The 20,073-nt window shown below is 39.5% G+C and overlaps 1 protein-coding gene across 4 annotated transcripts in view; it reads left to right on the top strand.

Annotated features, from left to right (window-relative positions):
- Nucleotides 1–2,588: 2,588 nt before the first annotated feature.
- Nucleotides 2,589–20,073, top strand: part of USP15 (ubiquitin specific peptidase 15) — a 71,975-nt gene continuing 54,490 nt past the window's right edge. For 3 of the 4 annotated variants that reach the window (XM_082755242.1, XM_082755245.1, XM_082755246.1), the window contains exons 1-2: nucleotides 2,589–2,742; nucleotides 18,058–18,185. In XM_082755242.1, coding sequence (XP_082611368.1) covers nucleotides 2,654–2,742; nucleotides 18,058–18,185 — 217 coding nt within the window. In that variant the 5' untranslated portion in view covers nucleotides 2,589–2,653. The remainder of the gene's footprint in view (nucleotides 2,743–18,057; nucleotides 18,186–20,073) is intronic. The other variant, XM_082755244.1, reaches the window with a different exon arrangement.

The following is a 20,073-nucleotide window of genomic DNA, read 5'->3' as shown; positions in this document are numbered from 1 at the left end:
CTGTTGTGGCAGGCTCTGTGTCTGACACAGTTCTAGACTAAAAGGGAAATTCATGCTACCACCTTAGTTATAAGGCCACCATATACAAAAGTGCTTGGTAGATCATTGGAGTAGAGAATCTGAAGCCTCGTTTTCCCCCTCCATAAATTCGTAACTATTGTATAGAAGGTTTAGGAAGAAAATAAAAAGTGGAGAAGACAATTTTTCTCTAGTACCCATGAGTAAGACTTACAGATGTCTATCATTTCTACAGACTTTATTGTGTGCATGAGTTTCCTCCATTGAGAAGCAGAGCTTCTTATATCCACAAAAAAAAAAAAAAAAAAAAAAAAAAAAAGCCATACTTTAAGTTTCTTTATCCAAGTCCACTAATTGACTTGAAAACAAGAACTGAGAGCTTAAATTCTATGTTGTATTGGGAATCAATAGAATCATTAGAGTACACAGGTTGTTATCTGCAGACCATTTGCTGAATGTCTGAGCCTCTATGCATTGCATTAATTGTTTCCTTTTTAATGATCAATGTTTAGAACCACAAAAAAAAAACACGTTTAGAAAAGTGCATTATATAGCAGTGAAGTCAGGTAACAACAGAGGCCCAGTGGTTACTGGAAAGTCTGCCACTTCTAGCCTTACAATTTCCTGCTTTCAGTTATATCAAAAGCAGGAAGATATAAATCTATATTACAAAAGATTATTTTTCATCAGAGAAGGTAGGTGGTCATTCATCAGTATCTCTGGCACTGTTTCTATCTACTAGATGGTTTAAATTCTGAGGATCCTTGGGCACCTTTGAGGATAAGTGTATTTGGAAACAATTCCTTGCTAGCTCAGAAAACTTTTGTGAAAATACAGATTTATCACTAATTGGCAATTTTCAACAATTTTGAGCAGAGGAAAGACTACCTCAAGTTTACACTGCTGTTGTACTGTAACAAGCACAATTGCTTCTTGCACAGCACCGAGAGTCCCAGAGTTACTCATCTCTCCGTTTTGATTCTTAGAAAAAGCTCTGATTTAGATGGCATGTCATGTGCTTTTCTGTCTAGTAACTGTAGCACCTAATGTCTGTCTAGTATCTGTTTTTGTACCATGAATAGACAGATCTAAGGAACACAAGTAACTGCATTTATGCTACCCAAAGCATAGAGCCGTAGGTGGCTCCAGGTGAGTCTTTTGGCAAATCAATCATGGTGGATCAAGAAATATTTTTTCCAAATTGACAAGAAAATATCTTTTTTGTAATAATTTAAGTTTGGCATACAGGTAACTTTTGGTGTTTAAAACATTGTATTTGTTTACCAAGATGAGGAGATGTCTCCACATGACAGATATCTTTAATTTACTTGTCCTTCATCTTGGAATTTCATATTCCAGCTCTTACAGATGCTGTGAATGTCACCACCAGTCCTTCCAACCTATTGGGAGGCATGACTTCCATATCCATATTCTCTTCCAGATGCAGGCCCTGACTTTGCCTTTACTTCAACATCATCATCTTTACTGATAATCCTGGCAAAATATTTACTTAGTTTTGGACTACTGTGGCTGCAAAGGAACTTTACTCCCACTCTCTTTTTTTGCTGTGTGCATATCTAAAGAGTAATCTCCAGTACTATTTATAACAGCTACATGCTACTAGCTCATACGTGCTAATTAGCCAATAGGTAATAATATCCAATAGCTTATAATATACGAGTGGCAGCCGATGATGCATTTCTAGCGTTAGTCATACATTTCAGCATGCTAAAATGACTTGGGTGGAGGAAGGGGGCTCAGTATACATCTGCGTGCATTATGGATACGCTGCTGGATCTGCTGGAAGGAACTTTTAAGGAGTTTGTAAGCAGCATTCTCCCCTGCCGCAGCTCAAGGTTTCTGTACAATTTTGTGAAGTCTATACACAAGAGAGAAGAGAAGCTCCTTGTTACTGCAGTGTAACATGGGGACTCGTTCGTGTTTTGGTGAGGTGCCAGATGTCAGGCTGCAGTGTTTGTACAGACATCAGGCCCAGATACGAGGGACTGAAGCAAACACTACAAACTACCGTGTGGTTTTGTGAAGGTCTGGGAAAGTTAAAGCAAGCCACCCAGCACACCCACATTCCCAACAGCATTCGCACAGCAACAGGGGTTATGCGGCTATCCCAACGCCGGGACTCCACACCACTCAAACCTACGGACAACACATTCACCAGCAAGGCGCATGCACCTCAATGAAAACACTGAAGGATTGCAAAAAGCCCTTTATTCCAGAAAGGCGAATTCCCCTTTCCGCCCCATTCTGAAGCGTGGTCTCACAGACCACCATCTGCAGGGGGCAAGCCGGGCTCTGGCAGTGTTATGGGGACAAGGGGACATGAGGACACGGGGACATGGGTACGTGGGGATATGGGGACACGGGGACACGGGGACACGGCTGCTGCCCGCCCCTCCGGCAGGACGCGGCCCCTCAGCGCCGAGCCCTCCCCGCCGCCAGGCGGCCTCGCGGCGCGGCGCCTCCCCGCGCCCCCTCCCCGCGGCCCGCGGGCAGGGCGGGGGCCGAGGGCGGCTCCCCGGCGGCGTCAGTCCCAGCATGCAGCGCGGCCCGCTCCTGCCCCTGCCGCCGCCGCCGCCGCTGCCGCCGCCGCTGTCGCTGCCGCCGGGGCGAGAAGATGGCGGAGGGAGGCGCGGCGGATCTGGAGACCCAGCGCACGGACGTGGCGGCGCTGCTCAAAACCGCCCTCCGCAAGGGCGACACTTGGTGAGGGACGGAAAGAGGGAGGCGACGGGCACCCGGGGCTGGCCGGGCGGCTCCCTCCGCCCCCGGTGGCGATCGGCCGGCGCGGGGAGCGCCCCCCTGCCCCTCGGCCTCCCCCTGAGGGCGGTTGGCGGAGGGGGGGGGGCAACGGGCGGCCGCGGGGAGGGGAGGGGAGGGCAGGGGAGGGAGTGGGGGGGGCGGCGCCGTTCTGCGCCCTCAGCCCGGGGCCGGGGGGCACCGGCAGCGGGGGGGGGGGGTGAGGCCGGGGGCGGCCCCGGGCTCTGCGGGGCCCGGAGGCCGCGGGGGGAGCTGCGAGGCCCGGGGAGGGCAGCCCCCCGGCAGCGCTCCTGCGGTTCTTCACCCCGAAGGGAGGAAGCGGCTCGGGTGGTTTTTTAACCAGAAATTACAGCTCTGGCCTCGCTGGGGTGTCCTGGAGCCCGTCCGCGGCTGTCATTGCACGCCTGGCGTTTAAACTTTGACGGCCAACGCGTGATGCCCCCCCCCCCAAAAAGGATCAGTCCCCGAAGGTGCGGGCAGGCCCGGCCTGGTGGTGTTTTCCGCAGCAGCACGGAATCCGCGCTGCTTCTGGGGGCCACACGGGTTGTCAGCGCAAGGACCCGCGGCCGAAAAGATCTGGGTTAAATAAACACGGCCTGCCAGCCTGCGCCTGGTAACCCAGCGCCTCGAGTTGTAGTTCTTCGAGGCTAGGTTGCACGCTGGGTGTTTTTTTTGGGGGGGGTTGTTAGGGTTTTTTGAGGGAACGGGAAAAAAGGGAACTGACACTTTTTCCACCACGCAACCTCTTCATCTCTTTCCTCGTGAAGCTGTCACCAAAGACAAAGGCTGAAGTGTTAACTTACTGAAAATTAAGTACAAATACGCAAAAGTAGAGCTAACCCACCTCGTTTCAGCTGTCATCACTCACTGTTCCAGTTCTATAAAAGACTATATTTAACAGTGTTGATACTGCAGCATGTGTCAGAAGCATACATTCTGATGCATTATTCAAATACTGCTGAGTATATGTTCACTTTTTGGCATCTGAGCAGGCTGCTCTTCAACCGAAAAAGTATAAGCAACTAGAAAAAGGAAATCAATTGGAGTGGTAGTGTTGAAAATGACCGGCAGTAGTACAAGAGTGCTTAGGCATGTAATCTTCTAAGAGATTTTTTTTAATGATATTGTTGAGTATTTCCTGAGTACTAAAAAAAAAATAATCTTGAACAGTTAGTATTATTCAAAGTGAAACTAACTTCATGACTGGTTTGCGTAATGACTAACACGGTGCACTTACGGGCAGAGTTGTATTTTTTTTTTTATTACGCTAAATATTTTTAAATGGAAAAATCGGTTAAGTGAAATAAGCTTCTAGACATTCTCAGAAAATAAGTATATTTCAATGCGATTGTGACACTAATATTAATCCAGTGTTGCAGAGCTGAATAAGCTATGGCAAAGTCCCATTAATTTTGACTTATGAACTATTACATCTAGGAACATGAATGCATATACAGGTACATTCATAGGATTAATAGTTAGAGCTATGTATTTAACTTCACATATTAAGGAGTGTGTTTAGTCCAAGTGCTTTATTCAGAGATATTTTGGTAGTAGCTTTTTATTCTTCTGGGGCATCGGTAAGGAAACATAATAGTTAAAGTGCTGTAAGTCATGATTCAGAATTGCAATTTTCATTCATTCATTCAATAGTAAATATTGCTGAAAAATGTGAGCAATGCTGTATCAGCTTGTTCTGTTTGAGCTTTCAAGCACTATACTTAAATACAGTGCTTTTAAAATTACCAGCTTACACAGATAATCTCCCAAGAATTCGGAGAACTGTAGCTATGTATAAAGTATAAAGCTTTGGGGGGTTCCCCTTAAGAAAAAAGGAAATGAAGAATAGAGCAAGGAGAGGCAAGCCTTTTACTGTCTAGAAAGGGCAATGAACTTCTTCATTAGTTCTTCACATTTACTGTAGAGAGAAAGAAAAGAAACTGATTTAAATGCAATGTTCCTAAGGTTAGATAGTAAAAAGTATTTGGTAGAATACAGTTATGTTCAAACACCCTATTTGAACAGACCATGAGCTGTAAAATTTGCTTCATGGGATGTTTTCAAAAATACTTGGGGCATAGTATGGATAAAAATATATTGCTTCAGTGGATGGACAAGATTGGTATCTTCTGACTGTTCTGTCTTCAGGGACAGGAATCTGGGCTAGTCTGTCCAGTGGTCTTTTTTGCGTTCTTTTATCGGCAGTTAATAAATTAAATGATTAAACTAGGTGAGATTGAGGATTCTTTCATCTTTCCATTTTCCTTGTTTTTCTAAATAGATAAATTAATTAAACATCATATTTAAGCTTTTCCAAGCAAGAACCTCCTTATTTTATTAGTTGTTTCTAAACTACTAACTACTTTTGTTCGTGAATTCAGCATTAAAACCACACTGTCTTTCCTCAGAACTTGCATTATAGATATTTCAATGTTTTCCAAAGGTCCTTCAGGTTCTGCGGTTCAAAGACCTATCATTCTGTTTCAGAAGAGAATGCTCAGTTTCATCTTGTATCTCGCAGTGTTAGGATCGCGTATGATTGTAATTCTGCTGATGAGAAGTGAGAAGAATTTTTAGTGTTTGTGGAGATTTTAACCTCTTGTTCGGAAAGAGAAAAAAAAAAAAAAAAAGGTTGTTACAACTGCAGACAAATGTGAACTCAGTGTCTTCCTGTATCCACCCTCAGAAAGTTAAGAGCTGTTGGCGTTCATCAGTTTTTAATCACTGAATATTTTACGTGACCAAGTGGTCTTAATGTTGTCATTTAATGCCTTTGGAGCTGCAGTGCTACTCTTACGAGCCTTGCCAAGTTTTTCTGCTTTTACAGTGTCACTGAGATACAGTTTTCAACACTGAAAGGTATTGATCTTGGAACAGTTTTCTCAAAGGGTTGCTGAAGGCTCTGTCAGTTCTTGTGTGTGACTTCCTTCTGTGTGATTATCTTTGATTTTCTCCCTCATATTGAGGTGCAACTTGTTGCCTTTACCTTTAAGGCCACTTTCAGCCCTGCTTTCCCTGTAGTTCCTGTTCTGCTGAAGCTCTCTTAGTCAGCAATGTTGCCTCAGTTGCTTAAATAAGACATTACAGTTGCTTTCATACTCTTTACTTTGCTACCTCTTATGTGCATTGACCCTCTGTGGTCTAGACTTGAGACCACATATCTCACCTTCAGGTACCACCTGCCAGTAAATGGTTCACTTTGTAATGGGTAGCAGTGACTAATAGCGACCAACAGCATAGACTTAGGGAGTTTCACCAACTTTTCTCTCTCTTTCTCACAGAATTTCCCCAATGTGCTTTTTTCATCTAACAGAAAAGAATATAAATGACATTTATATTTCTAAAAGCAGTAAAATGGAAAAAAAAAAATAGGCTGTTACAGTGGGCAGATAACTACCATGAGTTTATTTGGTGTCTAGGGGAAAAAATGCAATCTTGAGATGCTTAAATAGGGAATACTGAGTAGCAGTGTAGAGATGTACAGTAATATATGCCTGATACCATTCTGATACCCAGTTCTGGTGCCTGCATGTCACAGAAGGTGCTCATTTGGAATGAGGTCAGCATTCTCAAATTTTAATAGAGGAGGAGAAATCCTTGCCTAACGGAAAAGAGCTTAATAGCTTTTGTCTATTTCAATAGATTGTTGAGTGCTGTGCTGATGTACTTCCTAAGAAGACATCTAGGCTAAGGGTTCTTAAGAAGAAGATGTCTTCTAGGCTAAGGGTTCTTAAGAAGAAGATGTCTTCTAGGATAAAGGTTCTTAAGAAGAAGACGTCTTCCAGGATAAGGATTTTTAAGCTAGCACATAAAGATTTCTAGCTGTGATAGCCGATGAATTTTGGTGCCATTCTTCAGCTTACCTAATGCTGAGACAAATGCTCAACCTGTTCTTGATTTTTAAGACTTGCAAATTACAAAAACTACAGAAGTGTAATATTTTGTGTTTTTCCAGTTGTGTCTCTGATACACATCACTTCTCAAGTTCACTTCTGGTGAACTTCTGGAATCACTTCTGGTGATTCCAGAGGGGTACTACTGTTATTGACAGAGTATATTTCTTGGCAGGTGAATAACATATTCTCATTTTTTGCACAGTAGGAATTTTATTGGCTGTTTCTCATTGTAAAAGTCCTAGTCACTGAGAAGAGAATAGGTAAAATTTTAAGTGGGGTAAAATGCTTTCCAATGAATGATTTGGGAAGTTCATATTTAAAGGATTTCCCCTCCAGAAGGGGGGAACACAACTTTAAAGTGTTTCCGCTCAAAAAAAGCATTTTAATGCTGATTATAAAGAAAACTTGAGTCTTAAGCAGGAACATACAGCCCTACCTGAAAACCTTGCAGTGCCCATCATTGATGATAACCTTGCTGCTGAAGTGCTTAGCTTTAATAGCGTTTTATACCGTGGTCTTCCTAGTGTTTTCCATGTTTGATCATCCATCATTGTGCTGTGCATTAACAAACTCTAGATTGAACAGTAATGGAAGATTTTATGTGATTTCAGTGACAGCATGGTGACATGTAATGGACCTGCACATTTGGAAAAACATCCTGAACTGTTACAATGAGAAACCAGTATGAAGAGAAATAGGGAACTTGTTACTGTTACTTTTCCAAAGATAGATTTGACATTTGGGATCTTTTTCTTTCAAATGGTCATTTCAAAAATTGCTGATTTTTTGGCTTTGAGATCTTATAGCTGAAGTTCCGTGTTTAATTTATTTCACTGGCTGTGGAATGGTGCACTATTTCACCACCAGTTTATGGAGATGTACAAAGTGTTCTGTTTAAAATTCTTCTGGGAGAATGCTTGCAATGGAAATAAGTAGGTGCAAATCTCTTCTGGTGATTAATTGGGCAGGGTGAGAAAGGCATGTTTCTGTTAGGCTTTTACCTGAAAACAAGAAGTCAAACATCGATTTAAGAGTTAAGTTGTTTGTTTGGTTGGTTTTGGGTGGGTTGTTTTTTTTTGAGAAACCTTTACTTAAGTGGAGAATTTGTGCACGTATTCAAAATACGTGCTTGTTAATGCAGTGTTCACAAGTAACTTTAACACACAAATACACTCATTTGTTTTGACTTACTCAGGGTTTTGGTAAGCTCTTGGTGTGTTATGTGTGAAGTGCTGCTTAGGCTACTGCAGCACATTATGAGAACTGAGCATGGGGGGCTTTAGCGGGTATTTGACTGAAAGTTGATTTGGAAATATGTGGGTGCATTTCATTCAACAAACGTTTAATTTCAGAGGAGGGATGTGAAATATGGACTACAAATTCTTAAAACTGATTTAAGTGATTTTTTTTTTTCTTTGACCCATTTTTTCCTGTGGATTTACCTACTTTTTGAATAAATTGATGGCTTAATTTTTATGTAATAAAGTAGAGTAATTGCCTTCTTGAACTTTCAAGCACTTGTTAATTCTGAAAGAAATTTGAATTTTGAAGGCATTCGTTAATCATGGGTATACCTTGTCAAGCAATTTTGTCTAGGCTAATCAAAGTAGAAATACAGGTACAAAGTCCTTATTATCTTTCTTATTTTCATAGTTGGAAGAAAGAACAAAAATTAGATGTTGTGCCTTTAAACAGGAGTCCTAATTTGCTTTCAGCAACACCGTTCCACTTTGTCCTCACTGTTGCTTCATCTGTACTCATGCACAGTGACAAGGGTAAAAAAAAAAAAAAAAAAAAAAAAATCCTTAGCTATCTCTCTGGACAATTTGCACAGTTTTGCTGTTAAAATTATGATTGCTTGTGTTCAGAAGATTTGATGTTCTAGAAGTACACAGTGGGGAAATGAGTGTGTCTCTCCAAAGTATCTCAGTAGCACATTCAAAATCAAAGCAGTTAACTTTAAAGTGAAAGACTGACCTACTGGGTAGTATAAATAAATTTAGGTTATGTTACCTGTTGTTAATTGTGTCGGTATATAGCTGAGTAATGTATTCAGAGTGTTTGAACAGTATGATTATGATCTTGATATGCACCATTTTTTTTCAAAAGCATTGTCCTATCAACCCATGTGTTAAGGGAAAGAATGAATCCAGTCATACTTCTACGATGTTGATGTTAAGGTTTATTGCATCAAAATGTGTGGTAAACCACAGGTGAAGTTAAATTACACAAAAAGCCATAGGACCATGAAAGAATTTTAGAAATCAATTAGCAGCTTTCCTGCTAGTTGTATTAATTGTTCACTGTTAAGTGAACAATGTCCATACATGGTCACGCAGCAGCAAAATTTTAAAGCTTTAGGAAATTTATTATTAATTTTTATTATTGGTTGATTGTAATAGCTTCATTCTTTTGTTCTTGTTAGTGTTTGAAGGCTGTTATAAAGTCATCCCAATTTTGCCTGCCCAAATTCTCTACACTTGATCATTCATAAGGATGCAGCCTTGTTGGTAATTTTAATTGACTGACCGAATATGAACACATTTGAATATAATGCATGGCTACCAACTGATAATTATGTTTTCATATTTGAACATAGGGCTAAGAGGACCAAAATATTTGTTACTGGTATCCATATATTGGGAAAACATACTGGAAGTATTATGTACCATATAATTCATAGGTTATGTTGAAGAAACTGCAAGTCCAGTAATGAATAAGTGAACGCAAGCAGGAACCAGACTGATGGCCCTGCAGCAGGGAGATCAGCAGACCTTTGTAGATGCTGGAAATATTCACCATTTTGTCTCGCTTTAATGGGACCCAAAGAATAACAACACCTGCAGTGAACCGTTTGCTGAGTGGTGTTGTCTGTAGGAGCTAGATGAGGTCAGAATAACTGATCTAAACTCATCCTAAATATAGATTTAGTCTGTTTAGTGTCTTCAGCTGAAGCAAGTTTGAAGTAGTCATCTTTCACTTATTAATGCTGGTTTACATAATTTCTAAACAAACCTTGTTTGCTTCTAACAATAAGAGTGAAGTAAAAGATGACATGCCTTAATACAGCTTTGAGGTATATATTATTTAAAATATTTTAAGGTCGTAAGTAATGTGTATCTTGAAAACAACCCAAGCATAGGAAAAGAGGAAGAGGAATAAATATTGTGCTTTGTAATTGTCAATACTTGTCAAGAAATCATTCGAATAAGAGTTACTTAGAGAAAAATTATTCCAAATGGGGAAGTTAATATTAGAAAATTGCTTCTGTATGGGATGAGCTAGGTATGACCAACAGTTATCATTGCTTTTTGAGGAAGTAGTCAATTTTGTAATGTCAGCAGATATGAAGGGACATCTTCATAATATTTTTCAACCCCTTTGCATGATCAGTAAGCTCACACTGGCCTGAAGTAAGACTCGAAGACGAGCGAATGCAATGTGAGGACAAAGGGTTCGGATAAGGCCTTTTGTCATCAGCTGCTGAGAGGGGAGTGTTGCTGGAGGTTATGGTGCAACAGCATATCTAGGAATCCGAGACAAGTTTCTCCTTCAGTCTTGGCTACAAGTCCTCCGGGTGCCTTTTAGGCCCCAAGCTGGGTTCGTTAGCCTGTCCATTAGCTTGGCTGCCGCTGTCTGGGAGCGAAATGTTGTGTTTCCTGCTTGAGTGAAGTCTTGATTCTAGCAGGGACAAGTAACAAACATAACTTAAATAACTATTTTAAAAAACAAGCAATCCATAGTTTTGAACTTTGCCGAGATGTCTTGGGGTAGCATTTTCCATCAGCTCCAGAGGTGGGAAAGCTGCTGCAGCATTAGGCTGGTTTGGAACCCTTCCTTGGGTTAGGTAATAGTAACAAACAGACAAGTGAAACATCGTAACAAGCCTGATGTACAGGCATTTTCTATCTCTGTTTTACTAATGCACGGTATGCTATTTTTGTATCTGGGACAGTACATATTCAGTGAAGCATATCTAGTCTCGGGTGCATGCTGAAAGTTTTTGATGTTTCCCCTAAAATGTGCTGAAACTCACTTAAGAAAGGCAGTTTGAGTGGACGTAGTTGTTTTTACTTGAGGTACGTCTTTTTCCCTGAAAATACTGAAGGTCTGGCATAGGTAAATACTTTGTTTTCAGATGGTCGATTATATCATGGGTATTGTAACAGTAACAAAAAGATAAAGTAGGTTGTAAGGTTTGCCTGCTTTTTGTGTAGGTGAGTAGTCTTGTTGATCTTGCTGAGAATGCTGCATTGAGTATGTTTGTAAGATCAAAACCTGTAGTCTTAAAATTTCTGATTTTTCCCTTTTTCCTGTAGTGCTAAGAAGTCTGGATTTTAGTGTGCTTTAAGTGCTTTAGGAGATTCATCCCCTAAGCTGCGCGTGTTACAATTGCATTTCTTCTGTAGCATAATCTTGAATATGCTAAATCCTTCTTGTATAAAGATGAGGGAATTGTATGGTATTTGAACACAATTTTCCATTTTTCCTAACGGAAAATTTGGAAAAAAAATGAAAAAGAAATGGAAAAATTGAAAAAATTCCTTGCTTCATCTGTTGCTTGAGAACAAGTTCTTGTGCAGGTACAAGATTAAGATACTGGGACTGTGTTCCCTAGTAAAGCAAAACAACTTCTCCTACCCATATCAGATTGCCTACTTTCACTTCAGTGGCAATGCTAACATGCCTAATACATACAAAACATATGTACATACATATAGCCAGTACTTCACTGTGAGAACTTGCAGCTACAGTGTTTGTTAACATTTTTAAAAATCTGTCCCTATATCTGTAATTTCCCTTTCTTGACTACATAATTCACTAAAACCTTCTGTTTGTTGTAATGCGTATGTTATCTCACAGTTGTGTAAAGCTGGTCTACTGAGTTCACTCTTAAAAATATCTGTCTGAGAATAAACTCCCTACTTGTTTAAATTAAGAAGCATAAACAATGTTGGTGGATCCTGAGTTGATGAAAGGGTATTATCTCTAAATAGAAATTAAATTCATTACCAGACTTCTTATATAAATATCCTGCTCATCTCTGTTCACAAAGGGTGTTAAGAGCTGAATATCAGGATAATGAATAAAGCAGTGCTTTCTAAGTTATAATTTCTTGTCATGGGTAGGCTCTGGTAAGACCTCAAAGATCAGAGGGCTGGAACAGCTCTCCCATGAAGACAGGCTGAGAGAGTTGGAGGTGTTCAAGCTGCAGGAAAGAAGTCTGGGGAGACTTCAGAGCAGCCTTTCTGTACCTAAAGGACAGTTGGGCCTGCAGGAAAGCTGGGGAGGGACTCTTTGTCAGGCAGTGCAGTGATAGGACAAGGGGGAATAGCTACAAACTAAAAGAGGGTAGGTTTCGTTTAGGTATTAGAAAAAAAATCTTTACTGGATCAGGTTGCCCAGAGAGGTTGTGGTTGCCCCATCCCTGGAAGTGCTGACGGCCAGGCTGGATGGGGCTTTGGGCAACCTGGTCTAGAGGAAGTTGTCCCTGCCCATGGCAGGGGGTTGGAAGTTGATGATCCTTAAGGTCCCTTCCAACCCAAACCATTCTGTGGTTGTATGAAGCCTTATCAAATCTATAATAGTTTCAATCCAAGTTTGATTATTAGGTTTTGATGTGGTCTGTAAGCAGTCCTAACTGTGGCATTGCACTGTTTCTCCCTTAACCAGGAAGATCATTTTGTTACATCTTTTTGTTTTGATTTTGCTATTTAAAAATTACTATTCAAGTATAGATATATACAGCTGCATATTACACGCTGTATTAACTGAAGTATAAAGCTTTGCCCTTGAGTGCACGCAAATTACATGATCTTCCCTTCTTTCTACATGATCTTTTCATTAGTCTTCAGAATGCATCCTGCAAAAAAAAAAAGGATGGAACCAATTATTTGTCTGCAAGTAATCAGTTTTACTGATGCTTAATAGATATTAACTTATTTTTAATAGCTGCAGAATTCAATTTTAAGAATAGTGCTTTGCACCAGTTTAACTTCTTTATTCAATTAGTCATCGTGTCTTTGTCCTCACGTCCAAAATACACCAGCTAAACCAAGTACTACTCATTGTGCATTAAAGCAAGAAAAAAGGAAAGAGATAAAGACAAAATAATTTAAGTAGCTTTCAAACTTTTGGCACTTGTCCATTTTTCATTTTGCTTTTCTACATTGTACTACTGGACAGATTTTGTTTAGATAAACTTAGATTTTAAAAAAAAATTATTTATTTATTTATTTATTTATTTTAAGATTTGGTTGTTCTTAAGAGGTTTTCTTTCCAGGCAAAGAACTTGACTGTGTCTTATAGTTCTTATCAGTCATATATACATTGATGATTTATAGATGGCTTTTGATCTTTTCGTGCTAGATATATGAATCTATTATTTGAGCATGTAAATGCAGGTTCTGAGATTAGAAAAGAGCTGTTCTAGGTTTTTGCATTTTTGTGTTAGGAAGCAGAAACATTGGAAGTCTTCAGTGTAAGGAGAACTTGCAGAGGAGAATTTGATCAGTAGCAAAATTAATTAATTGAATGTGGAAGAATAAAAGTTGATGAAGTGTTGAAGTGGTAATGATGAACATTTGAAATCTAGAACAATGGGTCCCAAGGTTTCTTGCACTGTTATGTCCAAAAATAAAAATTTTCTGTTATTTGTATGATCAGACATTTAATGCAAAGCATTTGGAAAGCAGTGTGGTTCTACAGGAGCAGTAATTTGTTAGGCAACATGTCCATTGTTTTAATGAATGCCTGTGTGATAATTTCCCTTCTGAGTAAAATTATAGCTTTGCTTTTTTAAGATTCATAGTTTCATTCAAATCTAGATGAATTAAGTAGAGGCCATAGGGTGGAATGGGGGACAAGGCTGGCGGGTTTGTTGGGAGAACGGATGCCCGAGGGTGGCTGTGTTCATGAACACACCTCTGTGGCTGTTAGGGAACAGTGCTGGGAGGCCACATCAGAGCAGGAGAAAGGTGAGAGTGCTGTTGGCTTTTAGAATGCTTGCAAGACTGAAACTTTGTGTACAAAGCAAAGGATGATGGCATATCACAGTAATCATGTTCAGTATCCCTTTTTCCATTTATTAAAGAAAAATGACTCAAGTATTAAGAGTCAGTTGTAAAAGGAATTGGGATTTGTACAGGCAGAGTGAAAGGACTGGATTTTTGCAAATGTGGGAAGAACTGCTGCTACTTGTACTTTAAAAAGACAAAGACACAAATACCAATGATTCAATTATCAGCCTTTTTCCCTTGCCCTGGGTCTGCCAGGACAATTATCTCTAATATCAGACTATATTCAATTACATATGAACTCTGTATAATGAAGTCACTCCATTTAACTTTATCGTACCAATTCAAGCTTCCATGGTAGGGTCTAGTGTGTGTTTTTCTGTTCCAGAAAACAGAAGGTAATGCTCATTTGATTGCAGTGGTTAGTTATTGTTTAGCGAAAATTTGTTTGTAAGAGATTTGATTTTCTTTTTGTAATTTTCAAGTGAACTCTATTTGGTTCTCACTGAATTTTCCAATTCTTATTCATGTGATCTTTTAAATTAAGGAAGTTAAATTGCCTAATGTAGGTTCTGTCCACTCTTCTCTTTTCCCCACTCATTTGTGGGTAATAGAAAAATACTTTGCTCATGAATTTGTTTAGAGGAGAAACTTTAAAAGCCTAATGCTTTCTCTTTTGGGTCTGTACCTCCACAAACATTCTTGTGTTCATTGAACCAAATCAAATCTTAAGATATCTGCATCTATTGATTTTAAGAAACAGAGGTACTTAGTATCTTTGTAAAATTTAAACCTATTTTGCTTTTTTTTTTTCCTCCAGTATTGCTTAGGAGGACTTTAGGGTAGTAAAAATATAATTGATAGCTTCTAGTAACAAACATACCAAATATTGTAAAGCATACAGGGGAGCTGTTGTGATGCTGCTTCACTTCTGTATAGTGCTTCACTCCATGGTATATGCCTGTTCTCACAGGCTTGTCGTTTTTGATAGTAGAAGCTGATTCGCTTTTAATTTCACAAGTTTGAGGTTTGGTACATATGTATTGCTGCAGTGATCATTAAATCTGGTATGGTACTATTGGAACCTGAAAAGGTGAGTTCAGCAAAGGCTTTAACATAAGAAAGTAAGGCTTTATGTGGGTACTTGTGTTGCAAAATGAGTTTTTCTGTGTGCAGAGAATCACAGAATGGTTTGGGTTGGAAGGGACCTTTTAAAAAAAACATCTAATTCCACCCCCCTGCCATGGCAGGGACACCTCCCACCAGACCAGGTTGCCCAAAACCCCATCCATCCTGGCCTTGAACACCTCCAGGGATGGGGCATCCACAGCTTCTCTGGGAAACCTGTTCCAGTGCCTCACCACCCTTGGAGAAAATAATTTCTTCCTAATATCTAATCTAAACCTGCCCTCTTCTAGTTTAAAACCCTTGCCCTATCACTACACCCCCCGACAAAGAGTCCCTCCCCAGCTTTCCTGTAGCCCCCCGTAGGTACAGGAAGGCTGCTGTGAGGTCGTCTTGGAGTCTTCTCTTCTTCAGGCTGAACAACCCCGACTCCTTCAGCCCCTCTTCACAGGAGAGGTTTCTCCAGCCCTCTGATTATCAGAAGATGCAGCCCCACTGTATCAAAAGTGTGGCCAGCAGGACGAGGGAGGTGATTCTCCTCCTCTACTCTGTTATCGTAAGACCCTGCCTGGGCAGTTGTGTTCAGCTCTGGGGCCCCCAGCACAGGAAGGCCATAGATGTATTAGAATTAATCCAGAGGAGGGCCACAAAGATGACCAGCCTGCTGGGGCAGGCTAATTTGGAAGGGTTTAGTATTGCAAAATCATGTTAAGTATCTCACCATTCTGGAATAGGGCTTCAACCATGCGGGTTCGTGATAAGCCTGATGTGATGTAGTGTGCCCCAAACAGCCTGTTAAGTCACTGCCACTTCCCAGGTTTGGGAGGGTGGAAAATTATGTTTTTGCAGCAAAATACTTTTCGTATACATTTCTGTAATATTGTTTAAAACCAAACTTTTTTGTTTGTTTTTGTTTGTTTGTTAAGTTCCGGTTCCAAAAGCAATTTGAGACCATTGTCTGACTGCTAAGTGTTTAAGATTACAGAAGGAAAACATTTGTGACAAGTACAAGGGCAAAGTTATGTACTGAACAACCTCAGAAGAGACAGCAACTAGTAGTAGGGATAACTTTTGACCAGTAGTAGCAGGTCATGGTAGTAGAGTAGACCCAAGACCATGTGTTACACTGCAAGATGGCTGAGGTACGTGCAGCAGAGTGGGGCTGGCAGTGGTGTGGCAAGGCAGAGAGCTGGTCCTTAACCAGCATCTGTGCCAATTGAGCCACATCTCGGCCCCTGCTATTTATGTTGTTGTGCATGTGGTAGTTACAAACTAAGGCTGTGGTTCGTAATTATTCCTAATGCTAGGAGTAGCTTGTTCACAGACTTGTTATTAGTGTTGATGTAATCATATTTTGAATCAAGACTATTTACCGTGTAAATTAGGATGTTGTCACAGATGTTGTAAAGTTGCCTTTCAGACCTTGGTGTTTGATGTTTGTGAAGAAATATAGGGCAAGTAAGCATCCAAAAGCCTGTGGTGATCTCATATATGGGTATCTAATGCCTCTTACCTCGTACTTTGTAAAGGGCTTTAATCTATAGATCCATATGCTTAAGAAGTACATTCTATAGAAACGGAAAAGTTGGGGCTTATTGAGAAGAGAATCTGATGAGTTGACTACTAAGCCTTCTGCTTCAAAGTACTACTCAGGAGAGATCAGTCCTTTAGCAGAAATTTGCTATCAGTCCTTCCAGAGGCTGTCTCCAGGCTTGATCCGTGTGTGTAAGGGAATAAAACTGGACCTGAAAAGAAGAAATAAGTCAAGACTTAGGTATCTTTGGTTTGCTAATTGTCAGTGCAGGTTTAAGGTTCTGTTAATGTGTTGTGTTTTTTTTTAAAACCTGTTCAGAAAAGTGCGTAGCCAAGCAATGTTTTTGTTTGTAAACAACTTCTTCAGTTACAAGAACTGGGAGTGTTACGGGTTTTGTTCTGGGTTCTTGTTCCATGGTACTTGTGAGTAACTCTGACGGGGTGAATGCCTACTAAAGCTGTGTGCGTTAGCAGACTGGAATTTGAATCACCAGGAAGCATTTTGAGATGTCTTAAAGGTTCAGTAGGATGTTATTGGTGTGCTGCAAATAGGAGCTCAGTAGTCAAATGCTGGAGAAAAGAATGAAGATTACCTATGCTCTCTAGTTTGATGCAGTCGTTCATCCTGATAATTGTATTCTGGCATGTAATAGGTCAGTAGCAAAAGGGTTAGTACACAGAAGAGATGAGATAGATGCTTTTAGGAAAAAGAAAGAATGAAAGTGGAGTCTTTAGGGAAAAACAAATGGGATCACCAAAGAAATTTGGTATCTTAATGAAATTCTATACTAAAAAGAAATATAACATGTTAGATATCAGTGGACTCAGTAAAAGCCAAGCTAGCAATAGTTTAACCTGGGTAGAAATGCTGTGAAGCTGGGTTTAGAGAGCTTCCTTTATATGGAAGTGTGAAGTTGTTAGTTGTGTGTAGCAGGAACATCTAGTACAGCCTCAAAAGCAGCACGTTTACTGTATGTGTTGATGCTAACTCAAAAGAAGACACCTAGACGCTCAGGTTCTTGACAGGACATCAGAATTCCAAAGTTTTGGGGCTTGCATATGAATGGTATAAATAAAACTACAGCAGAAAAAATATTTTACTGAAAGTCATCTCTCATTTGTTAAAGGACTGTCTAATTTTAAAGGTATAATAACTTGAATCTCTTGAATTCACAAATTGAGAACGGGAATTAAAACTGATGATGTTTTATGCTAAAAAGGAAAATGTTTCTGAAACTTGCTATTTTTCAACATCTAGTATGCTGTATCGGTGGTCTTGCAAAATTGTGCTTGCCCACTGATTAGTGGGATCTTAAATTCCTCACAATTTACAAGTCTTTTTTGGTAGGAGATGCTGATAATGTTTAGCAGTCCAGGCACAAAAACATTCTTCATTTTCAGAGGCTGACATATACAGGTGCATTAATAAGAGTGATTTGGTAACATGGGGAGTAGTAGCATACAGATCACACTCACCTTTGAATTTTAACTTCCTTTTTTAATACCTGAAGTGACTATACATGAAAGGTGTAATAGTCTAGCAGCTGTGGTAGAAACATCCACTTGAGATGCCACTCAAATTCTCCCTCTAAAATTATGTTATTATGTGTAACTTCTTAATTATGTTAAAATACTGTTACTTTTCTTTAGATTTTGCCAGTAATGAGCTTACCTGTCTTCTTCCATTTCAGGTATCTAGTGGATAGTCGCTGGTTCAAACAGTGGAAAAAATATGTTGGTTTTGACAGCTGGGACAAATACCAGATGGGAGATCAGAACGTGTACCCTGGTCCTATTGATAATTCTGGACTTCTCAAAGGTAACTGATTCTGTTTGTGTCATAAGCCAATACTAATGCTTAGTGTAAATTTGTCACAGAATGTTCATTTTTTATAGTCAATAGTGTAAATTAATAAATTGCTGTAAATTACAGCATTTATGAAGGTGAACCTTTGTTGTTTTTTGTTTGTTTGTTTGTTTTTTTCAGACAGTGACGAGAGAACTAGAGTAGCTTTCCATAATGAATTAAAACTTCATTTATAAAAATGTAGGAACTCAGTTGCAATGGAAACAAATATTTAATAACATAAAAATCACTAGTTTGTTATGCTGGCTTGGAATACCTTGGGAGATGAAATTTAGTTGAGTTGACAAATAGCTAGCCTGAGTTAACCAAGATTTTTTTTAAGCTGACCTAAAATAGTTGGTTGAAGATAACGTTTTAAGTTGAAGTATAAAATTTATTTTTGTAAACGAGCCCTAAACCGTTACTTTGATTCTTGAATATTTAAGGAAAAGGTGGTGTATAATTCAGTGATAATATAAAGTGGTCAGAAATGACTGAGGGTAGTTTCCTGATGCTTTTTGGTCTTCTAAGTATGCTTAAACTCTGTCACTGTTTTAATTGCACAGTTCTGGCTGACTCTTGCTGAACTGTCAGATTTGTGGGCGTAGGTCTCAGAATTATCTCCCAGATACTTTAAAAAATTAGTCCTCAGGTCAAATTTTATATTCGGTGTCTAGTATTGAAATGGCATTAAAGCTATAATTATTTAATCTGTAAAACGTAGTGGATACAAATCCAATACCTAACTGGTCTTCATCTTTGTAGTTACAGAAAATATAATAGTACTACATAATTTATGAATAGTAGTGCAATTTTTTAAAACTTGATAGGGTTTATGATGAACTATGACTTCCTTAATTCAAAACTTCTCAACCATAATTCATATCTCTTTATTTTACAAGTTATGTTAAAAACAATTGCCTTTTTAATGGGATTTGTCATACCATGTTGTACTAGTTGTCACTGTGAGTGCATGTCTGACAGTGACTAGTATCAGTGCCTTTGAAGGAGGTGCTGTATTGTCATACGCTCTCTTCACTCAAAATCTTGAAGGTCTTTTTGCTCCAGGTGAGTGACTTTTTTTCTGAAGTATGAGGATCTAGCTCTTTTGTACAATCTTGTAGTAAATCTGGTAGTGAAGCAGTCATGTTCAGGTGCCAGTTGTCGGTGAAATCAGATGTAGCAACATCCTTTTTTATCCTCAGTGAGGCAGCAACAGCTTATTCTTTCTTCTGTGTCTAAACACTTTGAGAAAAAAAAAAAAAAAAAGGTGACTTCTAGATGTGCAAGGCACTGTGCAGGATTATTGATAAATTAATCTAATATGTGTTCAGATTATGCTTGAAGTTACTTTGAACATGAAGTCTGTGTTGAGGTTAGCCATCCAGATCTAAAGTCATATTAGCCATTTTTGCTAAAAATTCCTGACAGACTTTTCTTAGTATCATTTTGACACACCCTTTTCAAAATAAACACAACCTTGGGGTTTATGAACTTCATTGTTTGCTTAGGCATGGTTCTAAAAATGTAACTCTGCACTGGCAGTGATACCATACATCCAGTTACTGTCTGGCAGCTCTTGTTCCTGTGTGAAGTTTTAAAATTAAGGGCATTAGCAATCACCAAGTAGGAGCTGTGCTTCATGTACTGCAGAGCAGCAATACACTGTACTAGGTTTTTAGTGTAGTATAAATAGAACCTGAAAATGCTTATGTTTTTTAATCCTGTCTTTGACACTTAATAAAGCTGTTTGTTGTATACACTGGTTGTTATCATACTATTCTCTTTGAACCTGATTTACTCATCTAAAATGGGCTTGCTTTCTCAAGCTCTTCAGTACAACGCAGTGGTAAGGAAAACT

Source organism: Aythya marila (genome assembly GCF_965140915.1).
Source record: "Aythya marila genome assembly, chromosome: 1".
In the NCBI taxonomy this organism is placed as follows: Eukaryota; Metazoa; Chordata; class Aves; order Anseriformes; family Anatidae; genus Aythya; species Aythya marila.
Note: the sequence above shows the minus strand (reverse complement) of the source record. Positions and strands in the feature narration are given on the sequence as shown.